The sequence below is a fragment of the Gallus gallus genome, chromosome 7 (genome assembly GCF_016699485.2).
Source record: "Gallus gallus isolate bGalGal1 chromosome 7, bGalGal1.mat.broiler.GRCg7b, whole genome shotgun sequence".
Classification (NCBI taxonomy): Eukaryota; Metazoa; Chordata; class Aves; order Galliformes; family Phasianidae; genus Gallus; species Gallus gallus.
In genome coordinates this window covers 10,938,321-10,956,721 of record NC_052538.1, presented here as the reverse complement: position 1 = coordinate 10,956,721, position 18,401 = coordinate 10,938,321, and the positions used below count along the sequence as shown (strand labels likewise).

The 18,401-nt window shown below is 43.7% G+C and overlaps 1 protein-coding gene across 2 annotated transcripts; it reads left to right on the top strand.

The window, feature by feature from the left end:
- The first annotated feature begins 62 nt into the window (after window positions 1–62).
- ORC2 (origin recognition complex subunit 2) lies at window positions 63–16,740 on the top strand. 2 transcript variants are annotated; one of them, NM_001006517.2, is made up of 16 exons: window positions 63–472; window positions 1,349–1,492; window positions 1,781–1,867; window positions 3,397–3,486; window positions 4,704–4,735; window positions 6,283–6,340; window positions 7,173–7,354; window positions 7,927–8,025; window positions 9,657–9,766; window positions 10,446–10,578; window positions 10,992–11,088; window positions 12,744–12,890; window positions 13,518–13,689; window positions 13,995–14,056; window positions 14,784–14,902; window positions 15,582–16,740. In NM_001006517.2, the coding sequence occupies exons 1-16, from the start codon at window positions 382–384 to the stop codon at window positions 15,666–15,668; spliced, it is 1,710 nt and encodes a 569-aa protein (NP_001006517.2). In that variant the 5' UTR covers window positions 63–381; the 3' UTR covers window positions 15,669–16,740. The 2 variants fall into 2 exon arrangements, with proteins under 2 accessions (NP_001006517.2, XP_025007950.2); XM_025152182.3 differs by lacking the exon at window positions 12,744–12,890.
- Window positions 16,741–18,401: the final 1,661 nt, after the last annotated feature.

Below are 18,401 nucleotides of genomic sequence, written 5' to 3'. Positions count from 1 at the left end.
CGTCTCCCGCCGACAGGCGGCGGGAGCGGGGTGTGAGTCGCGGATTGGCTGAGGCGCGCGTCAGTCAAAGGCAGACGGCGGGTCCTCACAGCGTGGGCGCCCCGCACCCCCTCGAGGAGGTCGCTGGATTTGGTAGTCGTCCGGCACATTAACCCGCTTCGGGCTCTTGCCGCCGCCGCAAGGTGCGGTCCGGAGCCCGTGCTGCGCCGCCAGCGGTGAGGGCGAGAAGAGGCAGGCGTCTGAGGCCTAAAGGTCGGGCCCGGGCCTTGCGACGGGCGGTCGCTGCCGCGTACCCCCGTGGGCTCCTGGCGGCAGCGCCCCCTGGCGGCCGGGCGGCTCCGCCCACGTGTGTGAGGTGGGGGTGCTCGCTGGGCGCCCACCATGAGCTTGGCGGAGTGTCGGAGCGCCGGCGCTCTGGAAGTGAAGTTCGTGCCCGACGAGGACGTTCTGAGACACATCGCTGACGACGCAGGTACGGCCGGGCCGGCGCTCCTCCAGCACTTGGGGTGGCTGCCGGCGAGGTGAAGCCTTCAGCCACCTCAGGCTCTCTTCTCCGCGCCGTGCTCGCGCCCCGCCCGGCTCAGGGGACGGGTCGCTGCGGCGCGTGCCCTCGGGTGAGGGTGGCGCGAAGTCCTCATTGCAGCTGCCCGGTGGGAAATGTGCGTGTGGGGGCCCTGCAGCGGGGTGCCGCCTGTCCGCCTCTCCTCGTCGCGCGAGCACACAGGCAGAATCAAAGCAGAACGAGGTCCGGGCCGGGCGCTGCAGGAGCCTCGTGCCGCAGTTCTATCTGCTTGTAACGTCTGGAACTGCGGTCTGCAGGGATCCTCAGCACGCAGCTATGTGAGGTGCAGAGTACCCGATCCGCGTTGTCGTTGGTCCTACTCTGAGCGGGGATCAGACAGGCTGTTTTCAAAGGTCTCAACCTAAATTTGTCTGTGGGCGTGCTGACAGCTGTTACCTAGCTCTAATCAGCTTGCTCCCCACCCCTAGGCGAGGCAGGGGATGCTAAATGCACCCTCTTTGCATGCAATTTGGATCTTGTTATGTGTGAGTCATTGCCGTTTCTTCCCAAAGTGGAAACAGGTGTGTGCTGAAATGAGGCCCTTGTCCTCCCTTTACCTGCACTATCAGCTGCCCTACTAAAGGAGGGACTAACGGCCCCGGGGCAGCTGACCACCCTGATACAGACGAGCTGTTCTGTCAACAGCAAATCTTCTCTGTTTTGCATTTGCACAGCGTTTTGCACAACAGTATCTTGGTCTGTGAAGGGGGGCAGCTGCACAGTACTGCAGTAGAAGGAATGAAATAACGGTTTTCATTTTTAAAACGTCTTTTATTGCAATTGCAGGTATTAAAGTTCAGAAAGGCAAAAATCAGCTGATAGCCAACCCGAAGAGATTTGTAAAGAAGCTTGAGGCTATCTCAGATGATGAAGCTCAGGAGGTCCTGGAGGAGAAGAGCTATGTTGCTGTTCTAGGTGTATGTGGCGAAGGTACCTGGGGTACAGGGAAACGTATCACTTTGGGAGATTCTTTTTGTCTCAAAAAGTTGTATAGTGTTTATGAAATTGCTGCTGTGGGCCGGCTAGCTCTAGCTGTAATTGTGGTAACAGAGGGAGAGGATGATAATTTCTATATCTTGTTTTATGTTACTGATTTCATAGCACCTACAGTGTAAAGAGTTATTTGTGCCCAACGGTAAATCATCACCTTTCCTATTCCATGGGTTGGGAGTATAGTAGTGCTTTTAAGGTGGTTACAAATAACATTTCTATTCACAGAATCAATGACAAATGGTTCAAGTGTAGGTGGTGGTGAAGTTTACACATTCCAGACTCCCAAACGCTCCAACAAAATGGCAGAGCTGGGTACGTTTTCCTCTTTCTTCTTCCATCTTGCTCTGGCTATGATCATTCTGAGTATCTCTATTAATGTGGTCTGTATTTTCTTTTCATTCAAGTTATGTGTTTGCAGTATTCCAGTAGCTTTTATCCAGCTCTGAATTGGTTTTCATCAGAAACGGAAGGTCAGAACTAGAGCACAAAGGCACGGTGGGGATAGGAGATACTTATAATAAGTAAATACATAAAAACTAGAAGTCTCTTAATGCTGTGAGAAGAGCTTGTATGTATGTGCCAAAGGATGGCAGGACTTTTATTTTTGTATCTTCAAAGGATGTGTGAGAATAACTGGTTATGTAACAAAGAGTTTAAACCAACTAACAAACAAACAACCCAAAAGGCGGTGTTAGCTTTGTGGAAGGGGATTTCTCCTGCACAAAGTATCTGCTGGTGTGCTTGCTAGGCTCATTGTTAGAAGAAACAAGCTGTGATGAAGAGAGTGGGCTCTTCTGACCCAAATAAGATGCTTGGGCTGTTGTGCTGCTACATTTCTTCTTATGGTGCGAAGAGTCCTTTGTTTGCCCAACGCCACTTGGACTCCAGCGGTGTTTGGTTTTCACAGCTGCTGTTATATTCTGCAAAGTAGAAGGATTTTACTTCCATATCACAATACAGAATCTGTTGTTTCTATCTCTATCTTCCTCTGGGCTTCTGCTGTGTCTCAGGAAAGTTTGTTTCTCACACCTCTACAGCAGTGTATGGTTTCCCTGGTGTTCCCTCTTGGAGCTGCGGCCCAGTTTGAACACTGCTTCCTAGAGCTCCTTACCCATACCACTGACCCCCCCTGGTATGTGGTGATGGGTCAATGACTTCCCTTTTCAGGGGACACCCTGCAATTGAGCTGCTGATTATTTTAATCTGGCAGGCTGGCATTGGACCTTGGAGTTAACTAAAGAGATGGATGGGTTTTGGACATCAGAGGCAGCTAAACGCTGTCAAAACTGAGCTAGACAGATATGAAGATAAATAATAGTAACTTGTTAGGCAAGTAAGAGGCTGTATTTGTTGGTGGACTGTTAGGTGGTGCATTCCATATTCAGGTCAGTGATTCAACTTCAGCTTGAGCTGATAAGTAGTTGAAGGAGGTAAGCAGAACAGAAGAACCTGCCTCCTGGGGGACTGATGTGTTTGCTCTACCTGCTGCTCCACTGTGTCCAGTCAAGCAGTGTTAAATAACTGAGTGGGCATAACAGAGCATTTCTCTAATTTTGAAGCTATGCAGTACCCCAGGGAGCAAAGCTTGTTCTGTCATTGCCTAAGCAGTACTTTGAAATGAATTAACTGAGGGATTTGGGTTTTAAAAATTTTTGTCTATAGTTACATTCATCTTTAGGGTTAAGAGAAATTTAAACAAAAAGTATCATGTGCGCTTTGTGAAATAGCTAGGAAATTAAAACTTAGACCTTTTGTGTGATGTATGACTCCATTGCTGACAAATCCGAGTTGGAAGTTTCGTACCTGACGTGTGAAACTTCTTTCCCTTCTACGTCCTACAGCCTCTGAATTAGCACAGACACCAGGACAGAGTGCTGTACCTGATCCCTCCAAGTGCCCTGAGAAGACTGCCAAAACCCCTCAAAGCAGCAGTAAGTATATGATGCTATGAGGAACTGAAGCTGAGCGAGCAGGTTCCTCTTTGCCTGATAAAGCAGATGCTTGAGAATTCTGGTCAGTTTAACGTTGTAGGCTGAATTTGCATGGCCTTTTGTTCACTTGTCTGTTGCATCTTATATTCTGTCTTGCTGGTACAGGGAAAATGAACTTCTCACTCATCTGTTGCTGTCACACATGACAATTTTATTTGTGTTCAACACAGATGATTGGACTTGAATTAATGAGCTGGACTGATGTATGGTGTGCCAAATGGGTTGTGAGTGGGATTGTGTGCATGTTCATGTGCAACTTCTGCTGTGGTTTAACTTGGCAGGCCTGTAAGCACCGCACATCCATTTGTTCCCTCCCCCTCAGTGGGATGGGGAAGAGAAGGTAAAACCTATGGGCTGAGATAAGGACAGAAGAATAAGGGTGATGACGATAAAAGAATATACAGAGTAAGTGATGCACAGTGCAATTACTTGCCACGTGCTGACCAATGCCCACCCCAGCCATCCCTTCCCTCTGCCCAAGCTTTATTATCCAGCATGGCATCATGTGTTATGGAACATGCCTTTGGCCTGTTTGAGTCAGCTGTACTGGTACTGTTCTCTGCTTGTGTGCTCCCAGCCCCCTCACTGGCAGTGCGGTGTGAGAAGCTGAAAAGTCTTTAGTGTAAGTGCTGCTCAGTGACAGCCAAAACATCAGTGTGCTATCAACATTATTCTCATCCTAAATCAAAAGCATGATGCCATACCAGCTACCAGGAAGACAGTTAACCGTCTCAGGTGAAAACAGAACACTTCATAATTTATTATCTAGTTTTCTCCCTGCTGTTATTGAGTGCTTGAAATGAAGGTGCAAAAAAGTCAGTGCAGGTCAAGGTTGGCAAGAGTGTGTTCTTTGTGCTCAGAGTCTGCTCTCAGCAATGGGGCATTTAGTTCCTTTTTCTATGTCTGTCAGTCCCCTCCTGCTGAGGGCCTCCCACAGCTGTGATCAAATTAAGAGCTGCCTTCTGTGATAATAACATTCACTGTCTTTGTTCTCCTTGCCTGCCTGTGGGGAGCTAATAACTTCCCCTGTACTGCTCAGGGAGCTGATATTCTGGTGTAGTGTACCTTTGGACAGTGGATGCCTGTTTTTCTAATAGAGCATCTTGTGCCTCTGAAAATATGCAGTACTCTGAACTATGCTGTTTCTTGCATTGCAGAACGTTCAAGTTCAAGCCAAGTTCAGCAGAAGGTGAGTGTTGATACTCTGTTGGTTGATTATTATGTTCCCCCCTAACACTTTTAAAACTTGAACTGACAAATGGCTGCAGTTCTGGAAAGTAAGGCCCCTTAAAAGCCTCACCCACCTTACAGATGTCTCCTAATGTAAGCGGGCAGGGGTAGCTTAAGTGAGAACCAGAACTGCCACTCATCAAGGCTCTGGAATTGAGACTCTGTGCTAGTCAGTGAATTCGACAGCTCAGTTAGCATGGGTGGAGACTTTGCTTCCATCGCACGAATGAGGATGTTAAACAATCTCTTAACATGCAATTAAACTCATAGCTTTCTACTTTCTTATCAAGGGAAATAACAACGCCAGTTATAAAGATAGCAGTGCTGTTAGAACAAGAACTTAAAAACGGCGATGCTGTTCCATTTCTTAATTTAGCATTTGTAAGAACAAAAAACAACCAACCACCTAAATTGTCATGCTAGGAAACATATCCTGGAGGTTGATGTCTTATTTTGTGATTCTACAGAGACATACAGTCTACACGTGCCAGTTGTGGTTAGAAAGCAAGTGCTGTGAAATAGCTGAGTTCCTGAAACAGCATAGCATCATTCTAGAAACGTGGGCAGAGCTGTTTGCAGAGTAAGGTTCCTGGATAAGAGATGCTGCTTTGGGATGCCACATTCAGTGCTTGATGGTAGCACATCTGCTTTGACTAGATTTACAGGGAAATTTCATAAGTATTGCAAACCTGCTCTGGTGTCTTTGTCAGGCGCGTGCTTTGTGCCTGCATAAGGAATGTGTGCCACTACAGCTCTGTGAGCCTGCGCAGCTCACATTCCATTTTCTGTACTCCTTTTGGGCTCTGTTGTTTTTGTAGTTGACTTCCAAATGATCCCGAGTACGCAGTGCCATGTAGAAGATAAATGACTGCTCAGGGAAGCAGAAGCACTTCCAATTTGTCTTCTGTTTGACTCTTGCTAAGGGGCCAAAGTTGCCATCTTGCTTAAAGATTTCATAGTTTTCTATTCCTTATCCTGGGATGTTAGCTAAAAGAATTAAGCCCTTTCTGGGACCTGATTCTGCCTCTCTCTAGCTGTGAATGGGAACTCTCCAGGCTTATTGCTTCTGCTCTCCCAGTTTCTTGTGGGCTGAAACAGCTTGGGAATTAAACCCAATCTACTCTTTGTTTAGCAAAAGGCTGTTTTGGAGAACTACGTGTCATTTACGTATCAGTGACTAGTGATAGGACTAGAGGGAATGGCTTCAAGCTGCGCCAGGGAAGGGTCAGGCTGGACGTTAGGAAATACTGCTTCTCTGAAAGGGTGGTCAGGCACTGGAATGGGCTGCCCAGAGAGGTGGTGGAGTCACCGAGCCTGGTGGTGTTCAAAGAGCGTTTGGGTGTTGTGTTGAGGGACATGGTTTAGTGAGAACCATTGGTGATGGGCGAATGGTTGGACTGGATGATCCTGTGGGTCTTTTCCAACCTTAGCAATTCTATGATTCTATGATTTCTTCTAATGCATGTGTTTCTTTTTTTTCTTTTTTTCTTTTTTCTGCTAATACAGACTAAAAAGAATGAATTTGTGTCTACCACACCTTACAGGCTCCGAAAGAGACTAGCAGGTAATGATGAACCTTTGTAGTCAGCTTCCATAGTCCGTGAGGCACTGTTTTCAGAGGAGGGTGTTTCACCTGCTTGTGGGCTTTGCCTTATAGCAGCGACCAAACTGAAGCAGTCTGGTTAATCCTGCAGAGTGAACAGAAACATCCGTAGGGGAAGCCTGCATAGACCTTTGCCATACACTTTGCTGCGCAGGAATAGGGTAGAAGGGTTAGAAGCACCCAGTTGCTGAGCTTCAGAGATGTGATCAGAAGAGGCAAAACTCTGAGTAATCCTACCTGCATTGACACTTTCCTTTGGAACAATTGCTTATGGTAATTTTTTTCAGTAACTGGTTAGCTACACTTGCTTGGGCTGAGAGCAGAGGAGAGTTCAGTGCGTGACATCTCATGTTCTGTTTCTGTTGTGTTGAGAGACCAGGACTCAGCCAAATTGTCTGTGCCCTTAAATCAGCATTGTTCACAGAGATGTTTTCAAAACCTTTTTTTGCAGAGTGTGAACTAGAAGATACCCAGATTGAGTGATTGGCATTTGTAGGAAGCTGATGTAGAGCTGCTGAGAGAAATAAGGAAATTGATTGTCTGTGTTCATTCACTTTTTAGGATGGGATTATGTTTCTTAGTTGGTATCAATGGGCAGAGCTTTACTAAACAATTTCTGAGTTGAAAACTAGGAACAAAATGGTTGTGTGTTTGCTGTCCTCTTAAGCTTTGTTAGGAATCATGTGCTTGAAAAGCATCTAGAGAATGTATGAGAGAGAGAGAGAGAGAGTGTGCAAAGTATGTTCTGTGTGAGAATTCATTGATTGCTTTTAACATTAAATTTATCCCTTAGCTCCAGATGCTCAGTTAGAAAGTGAGAGTGAATATTCTGCTTCCTGCTCGGAAGAGGAGGAGGGAGAGGAAGCCCAGAAAGAAGTCAGCACTGTTTTATCACATCAGAAGACCCCAGCAAAAACTAAGGCTGTATCTACGCCTCCTTCTAGAAAAACCCTGACCAAAAAAAAAGACAACATGGTGAGTGAGCAGAGAACACCTCTGAGCCAGCAAGAGTGAAGGGATGTTCAGTAGCAATGTGCTGTTAGTGGACACACTTGGGGAAGATGGTCGTTTGAGATCAAACCAGATGTGTTGGTTTTTGCTGCACTCGTGAGCAATCTCTACTAGATGGACGTTGTATGAGCCTGTGGGCTAATACAATCTCAGCAGCTACAAAACAAACAGGTCTAAGATTTCTGTGAAGGAGGAGACCTTGTACTGAGAAATGATCTGGAAATTGACTCCTGTAGTGCTGAAAGAATCACGCTTTACTTTCTGGCTTGGCATTCAGCTTTCTTTTATTTCCTGCCAGCACAATGGGTCCTCCCGCAGTGTGTTCCGTTCTGTTGTTATGTCTGGGAAAGAACCACCTGAATGTGTTAGCTTTGGCAGAATGCTACTGGAGAGACCATTTTTGCAAATATAGAGTAAGGATTAATAGAAATCCAGAAGATGACTTGTACTGGTCATCTTCAGACATGTTTGTGGATGCAAGGGGAGAAGGGTAAATTGTTAGCAAAGGTGTGGCTGATCTTCCTGTCTCTTCTTAGAACGACCTTGTAGAGGAATACTTTGAAGCTCACAGTAGTTCCAAAGTGCTCACTTCGGACCGAACGCTGCAGAAGTTACGGAGGAAAAGATTGAATCAGGTACACTTGAGAGTGAATCACACAAGTATCAGAGCTTTTGATTTCTTTGAAGGTTGCCCCCATCAAAACTGCCTAATGTTGCTATTTTCAGTTTAACTGCTGATGATATCTCTCAGTGATAATGCTGATTTAGGCAGGGGTTAGGTAGCATTTCAAGCATCATACCTCCCTTACGCCCCCCTGCTCTGAGCAGGAATAGTGCCAGCAGGCTATTGTCCAGCTGCATGGGTTTGAGACAGAAGGGGAAGTGTGGGGAGAAGGTGTTATCAGATGAGCAGATGGTTGAAAGCTGTGGTTACTAGAATAGGTTAAAAATTGATTTTGGAGGAGAAGCAGAGTTATAGAGACCTGCTGTAAAAAATATTACCAAACCAGCATTTTTTTAGTTAAATAATCACTCTTGATTATATGTGGAGGAGATGGAGTCCTTTTTGTCTGCATATTTTGGAGTCAAGCCCTGTGCAGGACTGGGACAGCTCTAAACGTTATCACTTAGTTTTGAATCACCACTTTATCTCCTTTCAGTTCCTAGAAGAAATAAACTGTCTAAATGTGGCTGAACTACAGGTTTGTTGTTCCCTCCCCTAGCCCCCTGTATATGCCACTTCTACAGCCAGTTCAAAGAAAGCAATTGTACCTTAGAGAGACAAGTACATACAGGTGCCAAGGAAGCTTGCAAAATATATGAATTACTCTCGTGTCTATGACTGGTTTTTTTTGTGCCCATCTTGTTTTTCAAAGGTGTTGTATATGGAGGTTGCCTAATGCCTGTTGTCATCTAGAATTGCTACCCAGAGTAAATATCTGGATTCTTAACAAGTTCTTTCATAACAGCTCCAGAACAAAATCAAGGCTTTCAGTATTAGGTCTCTTGATAGCACTAAAGAAAGGTGTAGCGGTTCTGGCTCTCAGTGTCTTATGTTAGATAGATACGCTGCAGCTGCCTATTGTGTTCTTTCCAGTCTAAGCTATCTACTACATGAAAGGCAAAGCTGTTAAAATTGAAGACAAAGGGAGGCCAGTGTAGATATGATATCATTTGTTATGTTACTGTGCTGCTGAGCAACATCTCAGCACATTTTTAAGGCTGAGTTAATCCTTATATTCTTGATATTTAGCTACCGGCTTCAAATTATTTCCTTTCTGCTGTGTTTATATTTATTTCCTATGATGATATTTATGAACATTCTTTTGCAGACGCAAGCACATGAATAATTGCTAAGCATGTTGATTGAAGCCCTTGTTCCTGTGAACAAGGTTGTGGTGTTGGTATTTTCCTAGTGCAGTGTTCGATGCTCTTTTAAGTTGTGAGCACGTCCATGTTTTCCATAGTGGTTTTCCTGTACTCAGCAGGAAAAGGTACAACATGGTGCAGTTGTGGCACAGATCACATTTCTAGTCCTAGTCTGGTTACTATTTCCCATGATAAGGTCATTTACTCTCTGCTATTTTTTTTTTTTTTCCAGTAGCAAAACTATGCTTAAGTCCTCACAGGGAATATACATAGAGAAACGTGAGTTATGCACCACTGGTGAAAACTGTAGCTAGAGAGGATACTAGAGAGGTATTTATAAAGAGTCCAGGCATACATCCTGCTTTTCTCAGCTTTGAATTACTCTCTTTCAACACAGCAAACATTGCATGACCTTCTGCAAAAATCTCCCCTTGCCTATGCTGCTGAAATTAAAGAGTTAAACCAGCAATATGAGTCCCTGTTTTCAAAGTGGATGCTGCAATTACAGTAAGTATCCAGCGGGAACCACTGAAGATGCCTAGCAAACAGACACTGCCAGTAAATTTGCCCTGATGTCAGCAGCATCCTGTGGATGTATGCATCAGGATGAAAGAAACACGTCCATATGTGATACTGTAATCAGTGACAGTTGTTCCACACCTTACCTTTGTTCAGTACTTTTTGAGTCACCTGACTCTTCTAGTCAAGATGGTGCTTTTCCTGTTCCTCAAAAAGGTCTTGGAGTGACTGTGAGCCGTGGTAACATTTAATATAATCACGTGTTGAAGGACTGAATGTTTGTTAGTCTTCATTATGAAGATGCAGTTCTAGTATCATTCTCAGACAATCCTATTGTTTTGCATAGCTATTTCACTAAATTTCTGGGCCTCCAGTCTGCTAAAAGACTACTTTAACTAGAATGCATGTGCCATATTTCAGATTTCTTGCAGCTAACCTTACAGAATGATAGAACAGAATCATAGAGTTGTTGGGGTTGGAAAAGACCACTAAGATCATATAGTTCCACCCTCGTTATGTGTCAGCTGTGAGCTGAAGTTAAGCCTGAAGCTGACATTGCCTAGAAAAGTAACTCTTAGAGGTAAGATTGTGATGGATTGTTTTGCTTAATGATAATCAGAATGTATAGACTTGTACTTTTTTTATTCAGTATGTTTGTTCTCTTCAGCTTGGGTTTTAATATCGTGCTTTATGGACTTGGATCGAAGCATGATTTGTTAGAGAAGTTTCGTACATCTATGCTCCAGGATTGTGTTCACCTTGTGGTTAATGGATACTTCCCCAGCATCACTGTGAAATCTGTAAGTGTGAGAAAAGCTCGTTTTTATCTAACCACTGTGTCTTTTAGATACACCTGAAGTCTTTCAGTGTAAAATGTTAAGGAAAGCTTCCTACATCCTATAGCAACAGACTCCTGAAGGAAGAACGGTTCCCATCTCTTTTTCTAAGAGTTCATAGAAATGAACCATTGTATTTTCAAAAGCAATGCTGTGATTCTTATCAGTAAAGTATTCCTCAGTCTAAAGAGTTATTTGTGTCGTGAGAAGTAGTAGCAGTTTTTTGTTTATTTTGACCGTCTGGGGAAACTTATGGTAAAAATCACAGTATCTCTGTCATGCCAGTCAAGGACTAACTGTCAGGTATTCTGCACTGGGTCCTTCAGTGCCAGAGCCCTTCAGAAAGGGGCAGCGGTGACTGCTGTTTTCTGTTTCAGGTTCTCAACTCTATCACAGAGGAGGTATTGGACCATATAGGAACTTTCCGCAGCCCACTCGATCAACTTGAATTCATCATGAAAAGATTTAAAGAAGGTAAAATGACTTTTTTTAACATGTAAACAGTAGACATTGTTTCACATTAGGAAAACCTGGGCGTTTTCTTTGGTTATTATTTTTATATGTGTCAGTTTCTTAGTCTGTTGTAGCTAGTATTTTCTTGTCTTGTAGCTTATGCTGCTACTGATGACCAGGAATAAATGTGTACGTGATTCCAAGCTGTCAGTGTTTAACACACAGAATTCTGTAGAGAAGGATGGAGGAGGGTGTGAGTATTCCGGTAAGCCAGAGGCTATTCAGCCCTTTGGCAAACAGAAATACTCATCTCTCTCGCATTTAGCATGGTGCTTCTGTGCTTTACTTACGTGGTATTTCCATAGCCGCATTTCACGATGGAACGTGGGATAGCTAAATGACAGTTACGTGAGGGAAGGTGGTTCTGAGTCACTGCTTGAAGACCTGATATAAACCTGTCTGAAATGAGCAGCATGAAGAACTTGCAAACAGTTCAAATGACATGTATTGATTGATTGATCCCAAGTCCCTTGGGCTCCCCTGGAAAATTACGGTGTTGGGGAAGGGTCTTTCTAAAAATATCAGAATAGGCTGAATTAAGGCTTGCCACGTACATTGTTTAGAGGAGTAGTAGTGTAATTTTAACATATGTAAATGCTGATATTAAAATGAAATAAGTGTCAGTTTAGAAATGGCTTCATAATCCAAATTAAATGGGTACGGACACACAGAAAGGCTGCTGAATTCTCTTTGTATATAGGTTGTACTGCTTATACATACAAGGGGTATTGCTGTGGAATCCTAGTTTTGTAGGACAAAAATGTTAAAAAGCATACACTTCATTCTCCATCCCTATCTTAATGTTTCTGGTGGGACTAAGTGAAGATTAACTGCTTAACAGCAGTACCCACTCGAATCTGCATAGATCAGTCTCATGTATTTATTACAGTTGATCTGACAGGGTGTCTGAGGAACTCTTGGTTTCCATTGGCAGCCAAGTGTGTATTCATGTGCACAAGAACTGGCTATTCTTCCAGAATTGTTTCTGGAAGAACAGTAAAAAGCTGTTTTCAGGGAATGAGTACAGCAGCAACAAGCTAAGTTGGTAATCTCAACATCTACTATTTGCATTATCCAAGCTATGTCTTTAGAAGTTTCCTTAAGAGCTCAAAGGGGAAGATTTCTAAGTTAGCGTGCTGCAGGTCCAGTCCTGAATGGAAGGTGTATTTCCATTCTGTGAGAAGGGGCTTAAGGATCCTAGTCCTGTAACTCAAAAGCAGCTGAACAAACCGTGCTTAGATTTCTTTCCTGAAATACATTTGAGTGACCTGAATCACAGGGCTGAAGACCATAGCAAAAAGGACAATCCCTGGTAATACACTGAGCAAGTGCAAAGTTGTTGTGTTTTTTTTTAATAAAAACTTTAGTTGCAGGAAGAACAGCAGCTGTGATAAAAACTGAAATATAATGAATTGAGAGAAAGCCTTTTAGCTGCTCAGAAATACAGGGTGTGGTACGGGAATCGAAGTCAGCTGTACAAGGAAAGTCATTTGATACTGGAGTGGTGAATGTTGAGCCTGATGGAATAGACTTGTCCTAGGCTGCACTGGGAATGGGAAACTGCTTTGTGTACAGTTTCTTTGATTGGTTCTGTGCTGTTTTTTCTGACCTTGCAGATTCATCTTTAGAGCTCTATGTCCTCATTCATAACCTGGACAGCCAGATGTTGAGAGGAGAAAGAAGTCAGCAGATCCTTGCACAGTTATCCTCTCTGCCTAGCATTTACCTCATTGCCTCTATCGATCACATCAATGCTCCTCTCAGTGAGTCCTCTTGGGCCTGATGTAGAATCTGCACTCTACTTTGGGCCTGCTGAGAACATTTCATAAGCTCATGTATTGCTCTTGGTGTGCAAAATAGACCTGGTGATGTATGTATGGCTGAGGTGGCTGGAAGCCCTGATTGGAACTGTGGCCTTGTGCAATCCGAACCGTATAAAGATGCTGATAACTACCAGTCTCTGATTATAACATAAGGCAAAAAAACACCGCAAAAGCAAGAAAAAAAACAACGTTCACAAAACAAGCTAAAAAACCCTCTAAGCCTGTGGCACCCTTTTATTTAGTGACTTACTGAAATGGAGATTGGATGCTACATCTGTCACTGCATCTAAACAATTTTATCAAAAATTCTTCACACTGCTGATTCTGGAATGATTTACAGCATATCCATGAAGCTGGTATGAAAAGGGGATGTATGCAGATTTTCCATTGCAGAGGATTGTCTTGCCTGAACTGCAGCATCTGGGTGCATGTACTGTGAATTTCACAAGCATACGTTTTTTTCCTCAAATACTACAGTAGATCTAAGTACATTATAATATTCCTTATTTAATACTCAAAAAAAGCTAACTCTCCAACTTCTGTCTGTTCTTTTTCCTTTCTGTCTAGTGTGGGATCAGGCAAAGCAAAGCCTCTACAATTGGCTTTGGTATGAGACAACCACATTTAGTCCTTATGTAGAAGAAACATCTTATGAAAACTCACTGTTAGTACAGCAGTCTGGATCTTTGGCTTTGAGCTCCCTAACACATGTCTTGCGCAGCCTCACTCCCAATGCCAGGTAAGACACCAATAGACTTCACAGTAGTACCTGCTGAGAGTCCAGTCTTCACTAGGTTACTCTGGACTTCCATGTTAACTGTTAGGCATACACCTACCAGGAGGCAATCCCTGTTTTCTGACGTCAGTTTTCAAGATGAAAATGATGGACCTAGTTTTCATGTGATCGATTACTTTAAATGGAAGCGAGCTTTAGCCAGAAACTACGTGTGTGCACAGAACCCTTGTCATGAGGGAAAAATGATTTAATATTTGCTAATGTGTTTTTTTTTTCTTTGGATTTCCCCTTCTCATTCCTTTGCTTAGGGGAATATTCAGACTGCTTGCTCAGTACCAGCTGGAGAACAAGGACAACGCATCTTACCCAGGTGCATGCCTACTGTTTCCTCACCTGTTTGGGATGGCATTGCTAGCTCAGTCACAGTGGCACTGGCACAGTGTACAGGTTACATCATGAGCAACAAAATACCTGTACTTGTTGGCTCACTGAGTCTTGGTAGTACAGACTGTCTTTCTATTGGTGCTGGATAGGCTAGCTGGATTCTAGCCTCCTCTTACAGTTGTCTGCTTTCATGTTTAGACGTTATTGGGACCACTGGGGGGACTGTGGGGCTTCAAAATTAAAATCAAGGGAGAATATGAGCTTGCACAACAGTAGTGCTTAATGAACCAGGGAAAAACAGGAGATTTGGTTTCCATGCTGTTCCTAAGTAATCTCCAATGTGTCCCTGCTTTCTAGGATCCATGTGGAATACACTGTTACGGTCTTAACAGATGCTGCAGGGGGTGAGCAGCATGTTAATGGTGCAGAAAGATGGAAGTGATGTGGAGGAGTTAGAAGTTGAGAGATTCATTATGTTAGGAAGTGCCATTAAAATTCTACTAGGCAGACAGGGTGTCTGGAATGTTAAATCAACTGTTTTCTGCTGATTACTGAAATACTAACTTGGCTGTGTACTTGATGTTGTTGCTGTAAACATTGTGGTGTAAGCCGAAGCAATGTTTGTAGGTGGGGAAAACGTTTATGGTTAGACATGGAAAAATGGGACAAACTTACCATTTCACATCCTTGTTCTCACCCTTCTCTGTCTCTAGGCCTCTCTTTCCAAGACTTCTACCAGCAGTGTCGAGAGGCCTTCCTTGTAAACAGTGACCTAACACTCAGGGCACAGCTGACAGAATTCAGGGACCACAAGCTCATTCGGACCAAGCGGGTGAGTTGTGGAAAGACAGTAATTCTGGGAATTCAGTTATCTTAAACAAAGAGCTGCTTTATTCCTTAGAAATATACCTAAGACACGAGTGTGTGGCTCACAGTGAGGCTTTGCAGTTTGAAGCTCCTGGGCACTTGCAAAGAGCTGAGATTTTGTAATTGCAGCTCTTTCCATAACTCCAATCAGTGAGCACCCTTCATATGGATAGGGGGCTATAAAAACAAAAAGCCCACAACCAAAACAAAAGAACAACCGTGTGGTTTAGTTAACTCAGCAACTCACAGGTCTCTGTGGAACACAACTTCCTGAAGATCTTGAGAAGTAATGGACGTTGGAGCCTGACTGTGATTCAGATAGTTACCTGTATTTGCATGGCGGAAGAGTGCAGAGTCCTAATAATGAAGAAGTGTAGCAAAGCTAGATGTGGGAATATGGTGTTGAGGAGGTGTGTAGTGATAAAATAGCATAGCCCACCGAAAGCTTTGCATTTTTTCCAGTATTTGTGCATTTCCAGTGTTGCTCTAGGGAAATATTCCTGGTTTTAGCAGTGTAGTCATGCACAATGCTTGCCAGCTCTCACCCTGGCTGCAAGTATTCAAAGTGTTGCAGTGCTATCTAATGGCTTGCATTGCACTATGTGCTGATGTTAACAGAATGTGTATTGCGTGTCTGTTCTCAGGGAGCTGATGGTGTGGAGTACTTATTAATACCTGTAGATGACAGTACCTTGAGCGACTTCTTAGAGAAAGAGGATGAAGATATATAACGTCTGCCTGTTCCCAAAACAACCACGGCAATTGCTCTCAAGGGCTGCTGGAGAGGAGCCTATACTCAGGTCTTTCTCTTCAGCCTCAAAGCTGCTGGACTACTTACTGAAATGTATTAACTGTAATGAACAACGTTTCTTGTTCATCTACTTCAGGTAGTTTGGAATGATAACTTCTTTAAGCAAGCTATTTCTTGCTCTGAAGTTAGATTTATCTGCTTTGTCTCCTAGCTCAGATGATGTCCTCTTCATATCTACGTAGCCAATATTCAGTCAGGAAAAAATTTGATAAGATTGTGCCTTCTGCTCTTTACTTTACCAGACGTGAAGGTTTGGTTGGAGCAGTTCACGTGATGTGCAAACCACTAGATAGTCAGAGCTTTAGTTTGTACCAGTGATGGATTTTTTTTTAATCTCAACTGAGTGCTTTCTGGCACTCCTTTACCAGCTAGACAAGATGGACTTCCAGCATATGAAGAAGCCAAGATTTATAATGCTAAGAGACCTGTACTGACAAGGAATATGAGCAGGTTTGGGATGCTGTGGGTAACTTATTACATTCTGACAGTGGAACTGAAGGACTTTTCCCCAAGGTGGAATTCTTTTATTTATAAGAGGATTTAGGTAACGACTTGAGTCCATCACGATTTTGATTACCTCTTGGTGAGGGTGAGATGTTCCAGCTTCTTTCATCTACTTTCCAATTTATAATGCGGAAATACGAAGAGGCTGTGAAGATTAGTTTACTTAAAATAATAATAATAAAAAAATATTGTATGTATGTATTTTTTTATGTTAGGAGTATCCATTGATTGTGGAGGAGGCCTTAAATGCTACTTAACAAGCTCTCCTTTTTTGTAGCCCTTAGAGGTTGGGAGAGTGCTGAAGTTCTGCAGGTTTTCTTCACTGTGTTTCTCAGGTATGTGAGAGTGTGCCCTAGTTTCACCAACTGTAGTCTGCTAATCAGACTTCAGGGACTCCAATGTCTAACACTTGGTAGCTGTGTTACAGCTCAACGTTGTAATAGTTCAAATCAATCAAATAAAGTTCTTTATTAATTTTCATTAGCTTATCTAATCTTCCACACGTGTTTTTATGTTATGGGAAGATAGAGATCTTTCTGGAAGTTACGTGGAAGCCTCATCTTCATTATTATGTCAAATATCTTTGCAAATCCTTGTGCGGGGGCCAGAAGACTTCAAAGGAATTGAGAAAAGTAGTTTGTATTCTTTTAAGGCATCAACAATAATAATCGTTTGTATGCCTTGTAGTGCCAGTATGTAGCTTTAGAAAAGAACCAAAACATCACATGGCATAATACTGTTACCTCTCAGTGGTATACCCCCGGTATACCCCTCGCTGGCAGAAGCAAAGTGACAGAGGTTTACAGCCTGACTTTGATTTGTATTGAAAACATGGGATATCTACTTAACAAATTTATTGTTCAAATATAGGAGCTATTTAACTTTGCTGAAATGTGTTAGGAGGGTAAACTGGTACTTGCCAGCAGTGCTCTCCAGCTTCCTTCCCCAGAACATCTGAGGCAACAGGAAAAGGCAACAAGGAAACTTGAGAAAAATACTTAAAGGAATGAAGGAGTTATCCTCCAGGAAGGTGGCAAGGCTTGGCTGTCCAGCTGAAGTGCCTCTACACCAACACACACAGCTTGAGAAACTAACAGGAGGAGTTGGAAGGCACTGTGCTACTTGAAAACCATGGCATAGTTGCCATCACTGAAGCCTACTGGGATGATTCCCAAGACAGGAGTGTGGCTATCATCGGTTACAAGTTGTTCAGAAGGAACAGGCACGGAAGGAGGGGAGGAAGCATTGTCCTCTACATCAAGGAAGGAACAGTGTGAAGAGTTGTCCCAGAAGAATGGTCACAAGCAAGTTGTGAAAGTCTATGCAAGTTAGAGACTGAGGCAACAAAGGGAGCCTTGTAGTTGGAGTCTGCTACAGGCTGCCTGATCGTGCAGAGCCTGTTGATGAAGCCTTCTTTTTCTAGCTACAAGAGACATCACAATTGCAGGCTCTCATCCTTCTTGGAGGACTTCAACCATCCTAACATCTGCTGGAAAAGTATCATGGTGAGCTGTAGGCAGTCCACGTCTTGCACCTGGGTCATGGCAGTCCCCACTGCCGTCAACAAGCTGGGGGATGAAAGAATAGAGCACAGCCCTTCTGAAATGGACTTGAAGGAACTGGTGGATGGTAAGCTGGACTTGAGACAGCATTGTGCCCTTGCAGCCCAGGAAGCTAATTGTATCTTGGGCTGCAATGAAAGAAGTACAGTCCTCCCACCAAGGGAGGTGATCCTGCCCCTCTACTCTGTGCTGTTGAGACCTTACCTGGAGTACTGCATCCAGATGTGGAGTCCTCAGTGCAGGAGAGACGTAGACCTGTAGTGCATATCCAGAGGAGACTCACAAAAATGATCAAAGGTATGGAACACCTCCCCTACAGGAACAGGCTGAGAGAGCTGCAGCTGGTCTGCCTCGAGAAGGCTCTGGGGAGGCAGCCTTTCAGTACCTACAAGAGGGCTGTAAGAAGGAAGGGGCAGACTTAGCAGGGTCTGTGGTGACAGGACAAGGGAAATGGCTTCTAAGTAAAAGACAGGAAATGTAAACTGGATATAAGGAAGAAGCTTTTTAAAGTAAGGGCAGTGAGGCACTGTAACAAGTTGTCCAGAGGTGGTGGATGCCTTGTTCTTGGAGACATTTAACATCAGGCT

Coding starts and splice junctions, on each gene's coding strand:
- ORC2 (NM_001006517.2), top strand. CDS start 382: ATGAGCTTGGCGGAGTGTCGGAGCGCCGGCGCTCTGGAAGTGAAGTTC. Junction 4,736..6,282: donor CAAGCCAAGTTCAGCAGAAG/GTGAGTGTTGAT, acceptor CTGCTAATACAG/ACTAAAAAGAATGAATTTGT. Junction 13,690..13,994: donor AGCCTCACTCCCAATGCCAG/GTAAGACACCAA, acceptor TCCTTTGCTTAG/GGGAATATTCAGACTGCTTG.